Below are 19,369 nucleotides of genomic sequence, written 5' to 3' on the forward strand. Positions count from 1 at the left end.
TAATTTGGAGGAATTCTCTTATTTTCCTAGTACAAATCACTTAAAATAAACATGAAAGTTGTCTTTGAGTTGAATAACATCAGCATAAACAGTGGGCTTCATTGATAGTTGTACTGTTGTTTCGGCTTCTCTCTCTCTGTTATGCTGAGGCGACGGATTGTGTTGATCTAAGCTGGTATATTGTCTCCGTGGGGAATCGGGCAGGTGAGCATGTTAGTCATTTCTATTTGCAAAACGGTCCCGATTCTTTGACAAGATCAGTCATTCACAAGTTGAACGGTTCCGTCACTCGTTACTTTCTCGGCGACAGTCCCAACATTACATGGCCAATTAGACCCCGCTGAGCGTTTTCTCATTTGAATCAAATTACCTCAACAATGTGTTTAATTTCATATTGCAAGGAGCATGGACATTTTACATGGATGTGTAAAGACCATATATCACACTGGGCCCACCGTCAAGCGTGCACTGGGAGAACATAAAACAGTCCAAGGATAAATTGGATAGGCCAGCTAACGGTAGCTTTTAGATTAGAGTGGAACCAAGGATGAGGAGTGGAATTTCACTCTCTTGGATTTTTCTAATTTTTTTTTTTCTTTTCCCATTTGTGCTCTCGGGTTAAATGGAGCTCTTGGTAGTAAGATGAATTGCGTGTTGAAAACGACGCTGTCTGCAGTAAGGGTTGAGGAGGACGAACGTGAGTGTTCTCTAGAGATAAGTTTCCCTTCCTCATTTCGTTTTTGCCATACAATTGTCTTTAAATGACTAAATCATTAATACTGATGACTGCAGAAATGTTTTTTTTCCCCTCAGTCCCAAGTAGTTAAGTCAACTGCTTGAGGTGACTCAAATCTTTGTCACAAGACCGCTACCCACGCCTCATGAAAGTTACTTAACACTTATTGCAAATGCCTTTGTTTAAATTGGTTGTCAGCGGCTTAAAATTATCGTATTTTGAGGAAAAGTATCGTATGCGAATCATAACCAAGAGAGCAAATAAGCGTAAACGTGTGATTTCAGAAAACCCGTATTTATTGATTTATTAAGTTACTGCATTCCGTTTAAAATTTCTGGTTTGTAAAGAGGATTTGATTAATGGTTAAGTTAACGACAGCAGTGCTCATGAGTCACGTTCATCATCACAACAAGCATGATTGGCTGGAAAGACGTCATGTGAGAACAGATACGTAAACACAGACGTAGGATCCATATTTTGCTATCTTGATTGTGTCGAGAAATGAATTAAAATTAGATAGTATTAGTAGTTGTGATCAGTCTAGGCTAAGTGTCACGAAATGATCACATTATAATACACTGTGGAATTTATTGATCGCACATTGTACATAGGGCAAAATTATCGTACAAATACGATAATTATCGTACATCTGGCAATGCTGTTGTCTAGATAATTCATCTTCTTCCATTTTCAACTGAGAGCATTTTAAGCGTGAACTCTTATTTACCACCCACACTGTGTAGCATGTATAACATGTGGAGAACATTAAGTAAACTAATAGCATGAAAACTGGCTATTTAAAGAAGGGTGCACCCTGCAAGATTGATTGGTTCATAAATTATACTTATTTTAATGCTTCATATGCATCTGAAATATGACTCATATGCACCTGGAAATGACAGAATAATAATTATTTGAGTTTCACTGTTTTTTCTTCTTCTCATTCCATTTGACAATGAAGGTCATCATATTTTGTCTTTCGACCTTCCTTCATTTCATTGTATTTGTGTTTGTGTGTGTGTGTGTGTGTGTGTGTGTGTGTGGGGGGGGGGGTGGGGGGGGGGGGGGTGGGGTGGGGTGTATTTATACATAACTATTTCCAAAATGATATGATGCTGGTAAATGACAGCACAGACATGGAATGTGCTGATAAGACTACAGCGTGAGGATTACTCTGCTAATCCTGTCCCAGATCATGGCCATATTACAAATGCGAGGGTCAGACTCACAGTGGCATCACCCTAACTAAGAATGAAGACGCCTCATGGCTGCTGAACAGTGGACGTTACATCACTGAATAGGAATTAGCAGTGATGTCACACTCTGAGGATTACAAGCTTTGGACTGAGGGGTTCACGTCATGGAATGACATGGCATTTACCAGTTCTCACTGTCACCAGGCAATTCCTTTTTGACAGAGCTGCTGATCTGTAGCACATGGGACCCCATCATGACTTGGCTAGTGCTACTGTCGCTAAAGCTGTCAGAAACACTGAAAAGAGACTCGCGGCCGAAGCTGCTGGGTGGTGCCGGCGCCTTGAGAGGCTGAAAACTTTTCCAGACGACCGAAAAGGCCACTGTGTCTGAGGAGAGCTGCTGTGTCTTTTTGTCATTGTGTTAAACAAGGATAATGGAAGAAAAGAGGAAAAAAGTTTTTTCCCCCCTTTTCTTTCTTTCTCTCTCTCTTTTTTTTTTATGAGGAGCGTTCTGCAAAGGGTAAGCGCAGAACAGAGGCACTGGGATGCGGAAATGTTTTACTCCATTTGAAGGTCAGTCACCCTGAAAGACCATCCCACTACGGCAGAATGTGAGAGTCCACCAAAAGGCAATTTCACAGCAGAGCGGAACTGACACAATGGAACAAAGGTCAACTTCTTAATTCACCAGAGCCTCAATTCAGCCATTAACTTTAGAATTATTAGAGAATGGGGAGTGGTTCAGGACTTTTAACAGCATGGCATGAAATTATTTCACCTTCTCAACAAGGCTTCACATATACTCAAGAAGAATAATTGTACCAACTGTTTTTCATAACGCACACAGTGAGATCCATGAGAAAGGATGAAAGTAGCTGACTCATTTTGCGAAATTTTCATAACTGAACTCTCGAGACTTTTATATCTTGGAAAGACGTGCTTATTTCCGTTGAGCATAAGGTGTGCAAACCGTATACTCTCACAAGCTGTGACCTTTTTAATGCTGTCCAAACGGTCAGAACATTGTCTCTTGCACAAAAAAAGGTTTCATTTATCACCGACAGGAAGATATTTCATTGCTCTACGTGTCAAATTTAATCTATTATTTAATTTCCCTCTCATGGCTAGGTGTAGGGTGAAGGATTTCCGCTCGACGTAGATCAAACAAGGAGTAGAGAAATTACATCCATGTTCTATGGTACAGCTGCTGGCCTTTGCTGTCACTTCATATGCCTTGAAGGCGTCTTTTTATGAGGGTACCATAATTATTTCATGTTAGGAAGAGGATATGGGGGAAAAGGACACGATTGCCCTAGTGCAGAAAATTCTATCATTTTCTCTCAGAGAGACTCCAGACAGCCATTTTTGCAACGTCAACTAGACTCTCTTTCTTTCTGTGATGAATAAAAGCAAGTGAGTTGAGCTGTATGTCACCCCCCTATCATATGTTTGAATATATGAGATCAGGACCATAGGCTCCGCCTTTGGTTGTGTCAAGTTGTTCCTTTTAGGACAGAAGGAATCCTGTCTCCGTTAATGATGTCAGTAAATTCACGGCATGCACTAACTCTGTATTGCTCTAATTGGCCAAGTTGTGTCAAAACACGACCAGAGTCAGGATAAACCACCTTGTCCCCTGAAGAGCAGGATCATTCACATCAAGTATATCTCAGAGAGTACAATATGATATGTGCACATATAAGGTCGGGAGAGAAAAATCTCCCAAACTAGAAACAGGGTGATATACTCTCACACTCAAAATATAGTTCACAGTCAGGCTGTTGTGTCTTAGCGTTTACAAAAGTGTCCAGATGGATTTCCGTGCTCCTAACTTACATTTGTGATTTGATGTTAATCCAACTCATTTATGTATATTTCATAATGCTGGAATATGTTGGATAATCATAACGAAAGCTTTTGTCATAGAAAGCAACCAGTATATTCTACAGAAGTCACAATGATTCGTCATATAACAGAACCTAACACAGTGACTTAAGATTCCGCTTACCCAGTTGTGAATTTAACCTCAAAATATATTTTCCCATACACTTGTGTATCAGCTGTCTCCTGCTGGCAGATGAAGAAGCCATTAGAGTGTATATCACCTCACACGCGCTGTAGCGCCAAAGCACTTACCTGAAATGTCTCGATGCAGTACAGGAGAGGGCAGCTCTCACATGCAAGGCGTGGAAGTTTTATCAGTGCATCATTGGAGACGTGGCACCGTGCCATTCAAGACGGGCGCATGATAAGTGTTTGCGTTCAGCTTTTGCCAGCGTACGCTGTGTAAGCTTACAGAGGAAAAGGCGTGCTAGCGTGACGGCCGTCTTTCGGGTGACAGTCGCACTCGGCGGGATGAATAATGTATGACAGGAACCACACCCGTGAGTAAGGTGGTTGACATTAAACCAAAATGGCAAATGTGACACACAACATTTATGATCTATTTAATGTGCTCAGGCGTAAATGAGAAGGAGCTAAATACACAATACGGAAGAATATACGCGCCAGTGAACAGCCACTTCAGCAGAGAAACAGGGTTTTTTTTTTTTTTTTGTTTGTTTGGTTTTTTTTGACAGTGTCATTTTTCTCTGAGGCTTACAATCCTGTCATTACAGCTTGTTTTTTGTTGTCAAACATGTCATTCAGGGGTTGCTGACAGAGTTTGGTGGGTTTTATTTGTGATTTATAGGTAATTGATGGTATTCTCTTTTACGTTTACCAGTCCACATTAAAAGCGCATTAGTGGGTAATTTCATAGCTAATGATTGGCACGTTATAATATCGAGATGGCATTTTAGGCTGACTTGTTGCTTCTTTGAAATATTGAGACTGATAGGGATGACGCACCAGTAACTAAAATTGATGTCCGCGTGGTATTTTATTCTCAGGGTGACAACACTATCAAAATATTCATCTGTTCATCCGAAACTTGGGTTTCCAATAGGCATCTCACATCTTGTTACGCATACACGTAATTCAATTCACTTTTATGAAAACTGGAGATGTTCCTACCGATTTAAATAACCTCAGCTCACCTTTATGTGTGTGTGTGCGTGTGTGTGTATGATGAGTGAAAGGCCCTTGAGGACTTTGTTGTGTTCAGTAAGATGGGGAAAGACAGTTTGTCGGCGTCATAGTGCCTGTCTAATTCCGATCATTCTCGTCTCTGGACTCCCTAATGAATATGTGCTTTCTTCTCTCTCACTTCTAAAGCCCAGACAGGTGGAAAATATGAGATAATAACAATAATCATCTCCCTCTGAAAGCACCATGATGAAGGACATGGCTTTCAGCATGTAATTTAAACAACTCATTGTAGTCCAAACAGGAATGTGTTGAATGCTGCTCTCCAAAGCTTACCATGCCCTCATAATCTGTGAAACCCACAGAAGAAAAGGTCAGTATCATTCAACCACACTAAAACGGACAAAAAAAAGGAAATTACCAAAAAGAGAAAAAAAAACCCAAAACAAAACAATGATTGTGAATGATGCATCATGATTATCAGTTCATGGCCTGATTTGGTTTCTAATCAGGCAAATACACCATCTGAGAAGAGCAGTAATTTCCCACGTTGATGGAGAGCAGTAATTTGAATTGTAGTCGAAACGTGCCCGATGTCTCTCTGTTCGAAAGACGTGGTTGTATCGAACAACGAACTTGGTCTTGATTCTCACAACCCTGGCTGTGATTTAGAGGCAGCTGAAGATTTACGATTGACAGTAATGGGCAATGTGTGGCAGTCTGTGGCTAATTACAGGCCTTTGATCTACCAGACATAGGACTTCACCTGGAAAACAGCCGCCACTCAAACTCGAGAGGTATCGGCAGAACTCAGTGGTTAATCAGAAATCTTACTCAGACGCGGTGGGAAACATCAAATGGATCATTCCACCACCTCTTTATGCCACACACACACACACACACATGCCCGTGCGCGCGCACACACTCTCACACATACGCATTAAGAAAAAAAATATGTTTTGTATTCATTTTGTCAGCCACCTCCAGGCATTTTACATGTCTGGTCTAGCAGACCTAATTAATATTGTCAACATAACATCAATGCCCTCAATGAGAAGAATAAAAAAAAAAATTGTTTGTCTTTAGAGAGAAAAATGTGTGAGGTGTGTAGGAGTGCTTAAAAAGAGGTTTGGGAAAGCTTATGTAAACCATGCTGAAAACTGTCGCTCTCAACGTCTGTGGGGACATTTTTTTTTTTTTTTTTTTTATGCACCTGATTTTCAGTGGGTAGAGAAGGGTACGTATTTGGGCTTGAGTCAGAGCTGTTGTTTACCAAATCCGGATTTTGCTGGATCCCACCTGAGACGGCAGAGCCTAAGCATCATGAGAGCCTCAGTGTCAACTTTGAAGCGGCTGCCAGAATCAATACCTTTCTCCTTGGCTGTGTGGACAACGATGCACCACACGTGCTGGTCTCTGGAGACTGGCTAAAGAATCATCACCCCTTGTTGATGCTGCCACTGCATGTGTGTGTCTGTGTAGGTGAGTGTGAAAGAGTGTGCGCGTGAAAGTGTGTATGCTTGTGTATGTGTCATTGTGTGTTTTGTGTTTCATTGTGTAGTTGCTTTCTCTACATGAATTTAGGGGGGGTTTTGTGATAAGGTTAACAGCTCCATGCTAACAACCTTGAACTCCTCTCTTGCTTGGCAGTGCAAATAACCTCGGAGCTTTGTATCTTCTGGTGGGGTTTGGCCCCTCACTCTAATTAAGCAGTAACATCTGCCCTTGGTTCAGGGTGTTGAGCGTGTGGCTGGGCGTGATCATATAGAGCTGGCTAAGCCATGGGCACACACACACACACACACACACACACAGTGGAGTCACTGAAGCGTTGCCCCCTCTGGCCTTGGTGTGATGACTACACACTACCTCCCACACAGCTGCCCGATGGTGGAACCATCACAAAACACACACACACACACACACACACACACGCACACGCACACGCACACACACACAAAGCAAACAATGAGATAGTTATCGAGATGCATTCAAAAGGGAACATATCATTGTCACCAAAATTAGACCATACACTGTTTAATTAGGGATACTGTAAAATACAGGCGCTTTCTCCTGATCCATAGTAAACACATTTTTTCCTTGGCCAAAGAGAAGGATCATAGGAGGAAGGACAACAAGGAGATGCCCTAGCTCTGGTTTTCTTTATCAAACCCTCTCACCCATGTGCGCACTGACAGGGTTCTTTATGCGACTTGTCTCTAGTGTAATTATGAAGTTTTATTAGGTCCTTGTGGAAGATTAAAACACTATTAGCGTACTGCCGTCATACTCTCCAGCTGTTGCTTTTGTTTATGGAGCAGAAGTGTTTTATGACAGCCGCTTTAGTCACCTACACAATTACGGCTAATGAAATACAGCGTCGGTAGGCTGAGCAGCAGAAACACTGGTGTAGGGGGTGAGTCTCGCCCACGCAAGGAGTCACAGAGGGATGTGGACAATCAGCAAATGGAAAAAAAAAAAAAACGTACAGACCGGATTCAAATGTGCTAGCGGAGGGAGGAATACAACAATGAGGTGGCGATCCTAAGAGAAGCTGGGGGGGGGGGGGGGGGGGGGGTGGGGTGGGGGTGGGCTTCTTGATAAAATTGACTGCCCACTCACACGCACACCGGAAACGTGTTCTCTCCTCTGATTGCACAGACAAATACAGTTTGGTGCTTTCTGGAACACAGATTTGTTATTGCTGCAAGAGTGATTTGGTTATGTCTGTCTGTCTGCTTGCGTGTGTGTGTGTGTGTGTATGTGTGTCTGTGTGTGTGGGTGGGTGGGTGATTTTACCTGAGTGTGTTGTATATTGAAGCCCGGAGCCAAAGTGCTAGATGATTTGAATAACAGTTAAATAAGTTAAACAAGGAATACTGTGGCAGAGGATGGAAGTGAATGGTACTTTTTTGTTTATATTACAAAGATGTCCTCAGTGTTGTGCAGCATTTCACAAAAGGTATGCCATTAATGCAGATCTGTTAGTGCTCTGTTATTTTGATGAAAGGCAGTGAGGAGAGTGAGGTTCTCCTGAGAGTGCTGCCAATGCCAAGGCCTGAAGCGAGCCTGGGTAATGTCTGTTTACTGACAGATAAAAAGAAAATGTTATTGTCTAATGAGAATTCTAAGTCATTGCTAATCTCTCTCTCTCTCTCTCTCTCTCTCTCTCCCTCTCTCCCTTCCTCCCTCGTGGTTTGTTCTCAACAGGTTGTGGAGACTAACCTGGTGGCATTTGACTGCCATTGGATTATCATTAATGAGGTCAGTTCCAAGCCTGCAATAATATTCATATCTTGCACTTGTCTTCTATTAGAGTTAATAGCTTCACACAACTTCAAAATGCACACAGGTTACTGCAAACAGTACTGACATGTAGCTGATGAGTGAAACTCATTAAATCGTATTACGTATTCTATTATATTTACTATTTACTTATGGTTATTCTATAAACTATAGTATATTGAATGCTTTACGAGAGACTTCCAGTCAAGAAATGATGTATTCATAATTAATAGGCTGTACTGCTCTGTCCATATGTGAGACTAATCTAGAATGGAACACAGTGAGCTGATATTTCTTCCTTTCCTCCACGGAGCCAAATGAGGACAAACAAAGGCTCACTGGCTAAATGCAGGCTGGCAAATGAGAAAACCACTTGAGAAGAATTAAAATTGGATCCATTGACAATATGACATTTTTCTTACTGATTAAGAAAAAAACAAAAGAAAAAAAAAAGTTGAAGTTAGACAATTTCCCTAGCCGCATTTCAGCTTGGTTTTGAACTGGAGTCACCTTGTGCATTAACCTTGATGCATATTTCGGTTATTAATCAAATATCCTTTCATCAGGGGTGCAAAACCCTTAGCTTTCGCAAATGCTTTTAGTTAACAGATCATACGGGTTATTCTACCTAATTGAGGAATGGGTTGTATTTCATAACGATTTATTCGTACTAAGTTAAGTACGATATGTGATTACGATGTATTATAAACTGCACATTCATAGGGCGATTTTGAAGATAATTAGTACTTGACATTCATCAAGGCAACATAGTCATCAACAGAATTCGTTGGCCTCTCCTAAGGATGAAGGTAGGTAGTGATTTGAATGTGATTTGAATGTGAATAACCGGCTAAGACAGAATAGTACCTTGTTTAACGATGAAAGGTAAGCAATGTCATCGTTTATCCCCAGGTAGTGAAAAACAAAGACACATGACATTATCTTCTATGACCTCCTCACAGACGGGCGTTTCTCACGGCAACATTGGGGGGGGGGGGGGGGGGGCGAATGAGCTATCGCCAAAGCCTAACCCTAAATCAGGCCATAACCCTCAGGGTTCCCTATTTGTGTCACTCTCTTTTTTTTTTTTAGTTCTCCTAATTAAGCGTCAAGGGCCTTTTGCATTTGTCAGTGGAAGGAAGGACGGGGCGGCGGGGGGGGGGGGGGGGGGGGGGGGGTAATTGGGCCTGGTGAAAATTGAGGGTTCACGTAGGAACAACGCCCCGTGCCGCTCGGGTAAACGACGTTCTTTTAGGTTGATTTAACCATTTTGAAATCTCTGCCCACCCTTCTCCTCTCTGCCAATTTGCATGAATCTCCATTCTCTCGAGATTAATTACATGATGTCAAATCGCAGACATATATATTTCTACCAGTTTTTTTTTTTTTTTTAGACCATATTTTTTTTTTAGATTAGACCATATTGCACCATCAGTATCAAATATGCAGAGCCCAATGAGAATTTTCCAATGAGGTTTTAATGAGGTTTGGTGCAAGGCAGCCATCACTAAAGATTAATGCAACGTGAAATGCCCAGTGCTTCACGTTTTAAAGATAAGGCTCCTTTTTTTGAGAAGGGGGGGGGGGGGGGGGGGCTGCACATGAGGGACTCGTGGAGTCACTCGCCACGAACTCTCATCCTTCTGACGCGCTCATGACGACCCCTCTCACGTGCGCAAAGTCACAGGTGAAAATTTGACAAGCGAAATGTGTTGGATGGGAACAGATTGGCCGTTCTGACATCTACCTTCACCAGGGACGTCCTGCGTCGGCTCTCATCACATCACGGGGGGGGGGGGTTTACTTTGCTCTCCACACCCGCACAAACGGTGTCTTCAGGCTAAAATTAGCCCTGATTCCTCCCTAGGTTGTACAAGGACATTCCAACACGAGGTCCTCCCTTCATCCTGTGCAGCAGCACTCGCCTCTCTGTTTCATGTCAGCTTCCACAAACAGAATATCCGTAACACTAATGACACACGTATGCAGTCTTGTGCTAATTAAAACAATGCAAAGAACAACGTTCATCCAGTTTTGGATAGAAACTGTGAAAGTTGACCTGAGTTTTAAGACAGAAGAGTGTTGTGATAGCTGAAAAGAGTTTTTAAAAAGAGAGTTTCATTGTTGTGTGTGTGTGTGTGTGTGTGATTATTTTTTTTTTGTATGTAAGAATCTGCACACTTCATACATATATGTATTTAATAAGAAAGGGAAAGCTTTTTTCAATTCTGTTTCTTTCATCTAATCGGTTAGTTTTTTAAACTCTTTTTTTTTTTTAAACTCAGTCTTTAAACTTATTCTCTCTCTCTCTCTCTCTCTCTCTCTCTCTCTCTCTGTCCATCTTGGTGTGTTGTAGGAGATCTCTGATATGGATGTGCAGGAGTTAGTGATGAAATCCATTGGGAGGTTGACTTTGATTAGACAGACCTTCCCACTCCCACAGAACACAAGCCAGCGTTGTGTGAGGAATAACCATCGCATCAACACTTCCCTCTGCGACCCCAAAGACCCCAAAGCCCAGACATTAGAGGTGACTGTTTACTCCATTCTCAGTGCTCTCTGTTATCCTTTATTCTTCCCTCATTCTTCACCTTTCATTTCTCCACCTGATCTTTTTTTTTTTTTTTAATTAAACTTTTGACTCCGTACCTTACAGCAGTCTTCATCTCCCAGATGTGAGCTCATCTGTTTTCTTCCTTTTCTTTTTTTTTTTTTTTTAGCATCCATTATTTATTGGCACACCCACTTTGACATCACTGTCTCTGTCTCATTTGCATATCGGACAGATGAAAGACAGGGCTGGAAGAGTTTTAGACAAAAAGAAACCAAAAAGACAAAACAAACCAAAACCAAAAAAAAAAAAACACATGCAATGACCTCCATGTACTAAATGTTACTGTGATGTATTACTCTAAACCTGAACATAAAAATGAGTTAAATTGTATGAATCTGTATCTCTTCTGAAACTTTTGTCATTGTTTCTTATTTGTTATACATTCTTGCCTTTGTTTCTAACTGAATCGTGTGCTTTTGCTGTCTGACTTCTGTACTGGCTCTGATTGGTTTAAAAGGATGCTTGAGTGTTTGCTTTGGCGCTGATGGACAGGAGTTGTGTTTAGCAGGGCGTTGAGGGCTACATTTAGGGCCAGTCTTGTCTGACAGTGTGGAGGAAAAACAGCTCACTGGTCAGGAGAGTGGGCCAGAAGAAGCCCAATTTCACACTGCGCTGGAGCGCATCATCTGAACTAGCCTGACCACTCTTTCTCTCCCTCTCTCTCTCTTGCGCGCTCTCTCTCTCTCTCTCTCTCTCCCTGTCTCTCTGTCTCCCAGTTTGTCTCTCTCTCTTCTCTGTTTCTCTCTCTCTGTCTCTTTTTCTGTCTCACACACATATACTACTCTCCTACACACACACAAACACACACACACACACACACACACACACACACTCCCTCTCTCTCTCTCTCTCTCTCTCTCTCTATCTGCCCCCCCCTCCTCTCTCTCTCTCTCTCTCTCTCTCTCTCTCTCTCTCTCGCTCGCTCGCTCGTTCGCTCTCTCTCCCTCACTCTGTCCCTTTGGGACTACTGATCTCTAAAATTCCCCAGAGAGCCAAGCTTGACTCCACTCCCCTTCAAACAGACTTGTTGGATTTCCTTGCTCACCAGATGTTGTCCCCTCAGACGGGCCAACCACTGTCTGCCCTCCAGCTCAGAGCTCTGCCCTCCCACCGAGCACTTTTGCCTCCATTCCAATTCAACTGCCTCACCATGAAACAAAGGAAACACAACAAACAAACAAACAAACAAAGAACGAAATATAAATCAATTCCCTATCCTGTCAGATCATTCTTACTTAATTAAAAGTTTTTTTTGTTTGTTTTTTTTTCTCTTCTCTCTCTTTAAAGCCGCTGTGAACTAGAAATGATAATACCACTGTCCATGAGTGGAGAGGATTCACTGTCAAGGTCCTTTCTCAGGGTTGTATGTCTTTTTATTTGTTTGCTAGATAGCTCTCGGAGGAGCAGTTAAGGGCATGTAGGAGGTTTGTCATGTTTGTAAATACCAAAAGGCTCTATCAGCCTCTTATTTTGAGCTAGTAGCCTCTCCCTTGGAACCGTTTTAGAGATAATCTTTTGCCGTGAGTCACCGGAACGGATCTTTACACTTAAAAAAAAACCTGTTTCCTACCACGGAACAGAGAGTCAAAGACATTAAAAGTGAAACATTAGACTGGCTAGATGCTGTAATTTTCTGTGGTCTGCTTTCAAGCCTCGTTGTCTGTTCTCTGTAATTGGCACTTTGTCAAGGAGATCTGAATGTAAGCATGTCATTACTACTTCCATACATAACCTGCGCCTGTGTTTTCATAGCCATCACAAATCATCAGACATAATTAAACTTCTTTTTTTCCCCCCTGTGCGTGCTGCTTTCTTTAGCTGTGAAACAGATCCAAAGCGTCGCTAGCCCATATGTAAATAATTGCGCTAACATATTATGCTTTTATGGCTATAAATAGGGACAAAAGCCTATGTCAGGAGGTTTTTGTAGACTATTTGTCATCCAAGTCGGAACAGTGCTGCGTACCACTGCGCTCAATATCGTGTCAACTGTGTGAGAGAATTGGAGGTTAATAAACAAGAGGAAACCTAATGACCACTCCAACTCTATTTATTACACTCTCATTAAAATGGAGACAACAGTCCGGGCTACATCACCGCGCCATCGATCGCAGCCGGAATGAACTCTCTTCATGGTGCCACTGCGTAAAACTCAGTCAGGAGGCACAAGGCCGCTTTGACGATATCGCTTTCCTTCCCGACCACTCCTAAAATAACCGTTGCTGCTGCCACAGGATGCCCAGTGTTGACAGATGCAGATTCACACACACGCACGCACGCACAAACACACACACGAACGCGCACACAAATCAACACCCACAAATCAAAGCTGCATTCTAGCCTCATGAACGGTTTTTAATGCGTTGATAAATACAGTTTGTATGCTCCGGGGAGGAACAGAGGCTCTTGTGCAAACAGTATTACGGTGTGCTATTTGCAATGCTGGAAACCAAGGTGTGTTTCCAAATTGGCAGGTGCTCGTTGTAACTTTTCTGCCGTTGATCAAATACTCGTTGCCTGCTGGTGAGCACACATCACAGCTTTGACACACCAGGTGTCCTCTAAGAGAGACTTTTTTTCTGTCAAAGGAAAAAAAAAAAAGACCTTTCTTTACTGGAACTGATGTAAGAGTCATAAATCTTGCTTTAAATAGCTGATTAATTGTTCCCCACACCCTCTCTCTCTCTCTCTCTCTCTCTCTCTCTCTCTCTCTCTCTCTTCTGTTACGTCTCTCTTTCTGTCATCTCTCCCCATTCTCCTCTCACCTCCTGGTGTTTTCTGTCACGTTGCCAGATTACGAACCGTTACATTTATGACACGGTGCTGCTGCTAGCCAACACCTTCCACAGGAAGCTTGAAGACAGGAAGTGGCACAGCATGGCTAGTCTCACCTGCATCCGCAAGAACTCCAAACCTTGGCAGGGTGGTCGCTCCATGCTGGAGACTGTCAAAAAGGTGTGTATGTATGTATGTGCGTGTGTGTGCGCGTGTGTGTGTGTGTTTGTGCGTGTGTGATAGACAGTGTGTGTGTGTGTATGTCTATGCACCTGTGAGTGTGTGATAGACAGTTCCTGTCCAGCCTCTCGGGGGTGGGACCCTGTCCTGCTGTTGATATGATTCCCCCTCGTTCTGCGGCTCTCGTTTAGTGTTTGGAGAACAGTGGGGCTGCGTGAATGACACGATGCCTGGAGAGATGCCACTGCGTGTTATAAAATGTAATGTTTGAGCACAGGGTGATTTTCTGCCCTTTTTTTTTTTTTTTCCTTTGTGGAGACCAGCCACATTTCCTTCCCTAAGGGCTCCATTGTACCTATACCCATCTGGGTGACATTTCTGCTCTAACATTCTCACCTCAGCCTCTTCTCTTTTTTTCTTTTCTCCCCTTCCATTCTGCCAGTCCAGAACTGAATAGAGGTGAGATCCGTGTTGCCTTTGGCCAGAAGCGAGACTTTGGCCTGGTTCCAGTTGCGAGGAAAAACTGAGCCCTCTGCCTCGAAGTAGTTCCTCTGGATGAATTCATTTTGCAGGGGTGCACCTCTAAGAGACAGCGCTGACTACAGCTCTTACGTGTTTTGTCAGTGATTTCATTCACCTAATATGACTTGCTAATGTGAACTAACAATGAAAACATTTGAGACAGTGGCAGATAGCTGTCTCTTACACAGCCCTGCCACGCCCCTCTCCCATCTAAAAAGAGTTTCTTCCCACATAGGAACGGGGAAAGGGATGGTGCAAACTGGAGGGGTTTGTCCTGTTACTCCTAATCGTTTTTAAAAAGTTTAAAATCACCTGTAGATCGTGTTAATGCAAACATGTAGTGTGTTACTTTGCCGTGAGTCAACAATGTGATGGGTTTAGATTTGACTCCCTGGAGCGAATGCAGTGGAACACTCACCGCTTTACAGTTTAATTAAATAAAGTTTGGTATTGATTGGTTTTTCAATACAGCACTAGGTGAACTCATTCAGAATCTGCTCGTCTGCCTTTATAATTGACTGTCTAATTAATTCTGTCAGCTCCATATTGGCTCAATAGTTTTACAACAATTACCTTTTTGTTATTTGAACCTGCAGCCAAATAGGACATGTTTCAGGCAGGCCACTGAGAGAGAAACACGTGAGGGGACTCATTTTAGCTGAACGGAGATTTAAATTGTTTTTTTTGTTTTTCTTTTTTCCTTTTGTTCTCTGTTGAGGTGCGGAAATCTGAGTGAGTGCTGCATATGGCATCCTATCTTTGAAACATATTCAGACAGATTGCTTTTTACCCAAACAGTATTACCTTCAGTCAGTACAGGATAATGATGTTTATGATGGTGATGGTGATGATGATGATGATGATGATGATGGTGGTGATGGAACTGGGACTCCCACATCATCTGCGTGATATAATCAATTTAAAATGTACTTTTTTTTATGATTCCTTTAACAAGATATTTATTTACTTTTCTGATGATTTGCAAGAGAATTGCTATGGCATTCATATTACCTCAAAGACATTCGTATGAGTGTTAAATTGTGAATTTATGCATCTTATTCTTGAAACTGGTTGTTTTTCTCAGGGTGGCGTGAGTGGTCTAACCAGTCTGCTGGAATTTAACGAAAATGGGACTAACCCCAACATTCACTTTGAGATCCTGGGCACGAACTATGGAGAAGACAGGGGGAGAGGCGTTAGCAAGGTAATGTGGGCTTTCTTTCTCTCCATTTGGCTGAGTCTCTTAGTCTGTTTCAGCTCTGCCCAATTCCCGTGTGCTCTTCCTCTTCTTTCCTCTCTGTCAGGTTCCTCAAAAAAAAAAAAAAAAAAAAGAAAAGAAAAAAAAACCCCTAATTCCTTTGCACCGCTTCTCTCCTTTAGGTGTTAAGTGCTAATTGCGTTAATTTAAAGAGCAAAAGAGTTTTAATTGATAATCATAGCCGCCTAATGAATTCCATCAGCCTCCCTGCGAGAGGCTCGGCACACCTGTAGACGCTGTTTATTTTCCTCCTGCTTTGTTTATTTGTCTCATTTTGGTCAAGAGCAGTGGTAACAGAACGGCGAGCTTGCGTGGGATGGTGATGACATTTGTTGTTTTCACCTCTGTTCTGTGTACCTGTGTTTAGACATTTTTAAGGTTTTATTTAAAGGCTTACACAGCAGTATTAGCTGAGCTTGCCCTGGATATTTTTTCATACACAGTCTTCAATTTTTTTTTTTTTTCTTTTCACTTCCGTGCTGTCTGTTACATCTGTAGGGGCCGTTCACAAGAAACGCTTAAGTGATTTGAATGACCGGCTTTGTCCCAGTAGCCTAACATGATTAGACTATTCTTGTTTCCTTTCCTTTCTTCAACTTTAATGACTTCACAGGGAATTAGTCAAAGCAAGACCGCTTGCTTTGACTAATGGAGATTTTAACAATTTGGATGTCTGCCCAACACGGCAAGGAGACAAAGAAAGGGAGTACAGAAAAGTCTTGGGACAGGGCCGAACGGTCTAATGGACCGGTTGGACGATTTGGTCCGGATCTGTAGATGGAAAACGCTCTCAGGTTGAGTTCCACCGCGTGAACGTCACAGATGTGACCTTGAGGGTACAGGTTGCTGGCTTTGTTAGGCTGTTTCCCCATCATCCTGTTGGAGACCCAGCTCTGGGTCCCTTAATGAGTTCACAAGCTCCCCAAGCAGAGGGGCCCTCAGCACAGATTACAAATTAAATTGTCAGATCTCATTAGAGATAATGGTCTTAGACACAAACAGAATGCGCCATGCTTCCAAAAAGATGAAATGAATCTTTATGTACAAAGTAATTACATTAACTTGAATTCCTTAATCACGGACGATAATTGCTTTTGAAGGCATCAAATACTTGTTATACTGTCGGCGAATCCTTTGCTCTTCAGCTGCAGAGGCCAGCCGTTGATGGAGTGAATCTATTAGACTATTCTTTTGCTTTGTCTCTCTCTCTCTCTTTTTTTCTTGAGGAAGGGATGGCAAGAATGGTAAAGGATGGAGTGTAACGCTCGGTAGTGGATTCATTCTCGGCTCTGTCGGTACTGACTGTATGCGCTGACATTGTTAAACATTTGTGAATTTGATTTGGTTGACCTACGGTTAATGAAACTAAACTGATCACGAGGCATAGAATACACACAGGTCATTTTACACTCACTGATAATGCTGCCGTATTGAGTAAGTGCTTATAGATAGAAGCCAGCCATGCATTTGGCTAATAGACCCGTTACTGCCATACTGTAATTTATGCGTTCATCTTGGATCCGAGCTCTTTTTAACATTAATTCATCTCTGGTTGTGTTATCTTTACAATATGCAAATCAATTATTTGCACTGGTATAGCTGCTACATAGGGAAGAACTATAATTACACTGCTCGCATATTTATTCAGGAGGTGATGAGTGACTAATTCGAACACTATATAATAAGACCATGCAACAAATTATTGTACTTTCATTGCTCTTCATTTGTTGAACAATGTTATATATGTTACCCTGTTGCAAACATGTTGATTCCAATAACATAAAAAGTATCCGATTTGATCTTGTTCTAGAACACTTTCCGGTTCCTTTTTTCCCTCTCCTGGTAAAATCGTGTTCAGGTGCTGCAGTCAGAGATTTTGCCTCGAGAGTCGTTTAATGTTACCCTCACCTGGTGAACTGGGGCACAAATACCCAAGGGCCCCCTCCCTTAACCCAAAATTAGATTTCTCTTCGATGAGCTGTTGTACTCCCTTATGTGTTTTAATCTCCCCTGTTGATTTTTATTCTTCAGTGATGCCAAGAGACACAGGTCAACTGTTTGAGTAATTGACACCAAGGTGACTTTGACAGCTGTGAGCACTGCTCACTGTTTTTGTGACTGAATAGCTCTCCTTTGATTTCTTCTACCTTCCATAGTGGGAGTACCATTAATGTAGTTAAGGAAATTAGCTCTCTCCATCTCTCTGTCTCATGCTGATATGCACACACAGGCGCGCACACACACACACGCACACACACACACACACACACACACACACACACACACACACACACACACACACTGGTGCACACAGCTAGTTCTATACTGACAATAATGGTCAGAGGCAATCTGTCATAATTACTATTACCTCCATGCAAGAATTAGTTTTCTGGTCCATTAATTTCTTAGGCTACACGCTGCTTACCACTCTATACATCAACAGTCTAAAAGCTTTGGCATACCACATAGAGGACAGTGCTCTGCTGTGCAATTGCTTGATTAGCCGTAGCGGCTAATCATTCCTGCTGGGATAAAACATATTCATGTTTCCCTCCCTTTTTTTTTTTTTTTCTTTTCTGTAAGGCCCTATTGAAAATGTATGAGCAGAGAGTGAGAGGGGTCAGACAGCCATTAGGTTTGGTTTAATAGGGTTCAGGGTAATGAAAGCTCACTGATTCGGAAGTAGAGGACCGCAGCAGCAGGGAAGAAAGTGTGGGCAGCGAACAGCGTGTAAAGACTCAGGGTGGAGCTCTGTGACTCTTTCATTCTGAATTCTTAAAGGGCCAGAGACCTTTGGTTCCACTAGAGCGCTCAGAGAGCAACTCCTCTCACGCGCTACGAGTCACCGAGGAAACCAAGGCATCTGTAAAAGATTGTGAATTTAAGACTAAAGGGTAGCATGGGATAAATGTAGCGACTTATATGGCCCACACGAGAAGATGTAGTGGTCCGTACAGCGGGATTAGGTGCCATTTTATGGGGAGGGTGAGTAACGCCTCCTCCCCTCGACACCCTTTGGAGCAAATGCTGCATGTAAATGTGAACCGCACTGAAAAAGCGAAGGCTGCTGTGTTAAATATGTGAAAAGTGTATGGAGGAAAAGGCGTCCTCCAGGGTAAAGATCCCTATTTCCCCCCAATTTTCCATCCCATTAGTCAGATTCAGACGTGCTTTTATAGGACCTGTCTTTTTTGCCTTTAGGGGAGGCAAGCGGAGAGAGCAAGTGAGAGAAAGAGAGAGAGAGAGAGATACAGAGAGAGAGAGAGAGAGAGAAAGACTTATTGATTTGTCCTGTATCAAAGACTCTCTTTACACATCTATCCCTGGACAACTCCCCGCAGATTACCAACGTGTTAAACGTCCCGGGTTTCTCATTTTCGACTACAGCCCTCTTCAATTTTCTGTGGGTCAGGAAGACATTTTCTCCAGACTTGTGACACAGATGTTATTAAAACATTGTTAAAGGGGTGAAGGTGATTGAATACATATAAGATATAATGATGGGTGTGTTGCCAACCTTTCTTCTTTGACACGCTCACCGTTCAGCTCTTCTTTCTACCCCCCTACACTCCTCCTCTTCGTCTTCCTCACCTTTTTCTATTCTTTTCACTCCTCCATGGTGATCTATTACTTTGCTCAAGAGCCTGGGGAGCATATGACTACTCCATTTCATCCAATTTCCCTCTTTAATCTGTGAAGGCTTAGGGTGGGCTGGCACATGAATGTGTGTTGTGAGGATAACAGAGAAATTTCCCTCTGTTCAATGGCTATTTTTA

The 19,369-nt window shown here is 42.4% G+C and overlaps 1 protein-coding gene across 1 annotated transcript in view; it reads left to right on the forward strand.

Annotated features, from left to right (window-relative positions):
* Positions 1-19,369, forward strand: part of grid2 (glutamate receptor, ionotropic, delta 2) — a 279,373-nt gene that overhangs the window by 182,057 nt on the left and 77,947 nt on the right. The window contains exons 5-8 of the mRNA XM_030783937.1: positions 8,170-8,223; positions 10,601-10,774; positions 13,652-13,813; positions 15,420-15,539. Of these exons, the coding sequence (XP_030639797.1) occupies positions 8,170-8,223; positions 10,601-10,774; positions 13,652-13,813; positions 15,420-15,539 (510 nt within the window). The remainder of the gene's footprint in view (positions 1-8,169; positions 8,224-10,600; positions 10,775-13,651; positions 13,814-15,419; positions 15,540-19,369) is intronic.

Source organism: Chanos chanos, chromosome 1 (assembly GCF_902362185.1).
Source record: "Chanos chanos chromosome 1, fChaCha1.1, whole genome shotgun sequence".
Taxonomy (NCBI): Eukaryota; Metazoa; Chordata; class Actinopteri; order Gonorynchiformes; family Chanidae; genus Chanos; species Chanos chanos.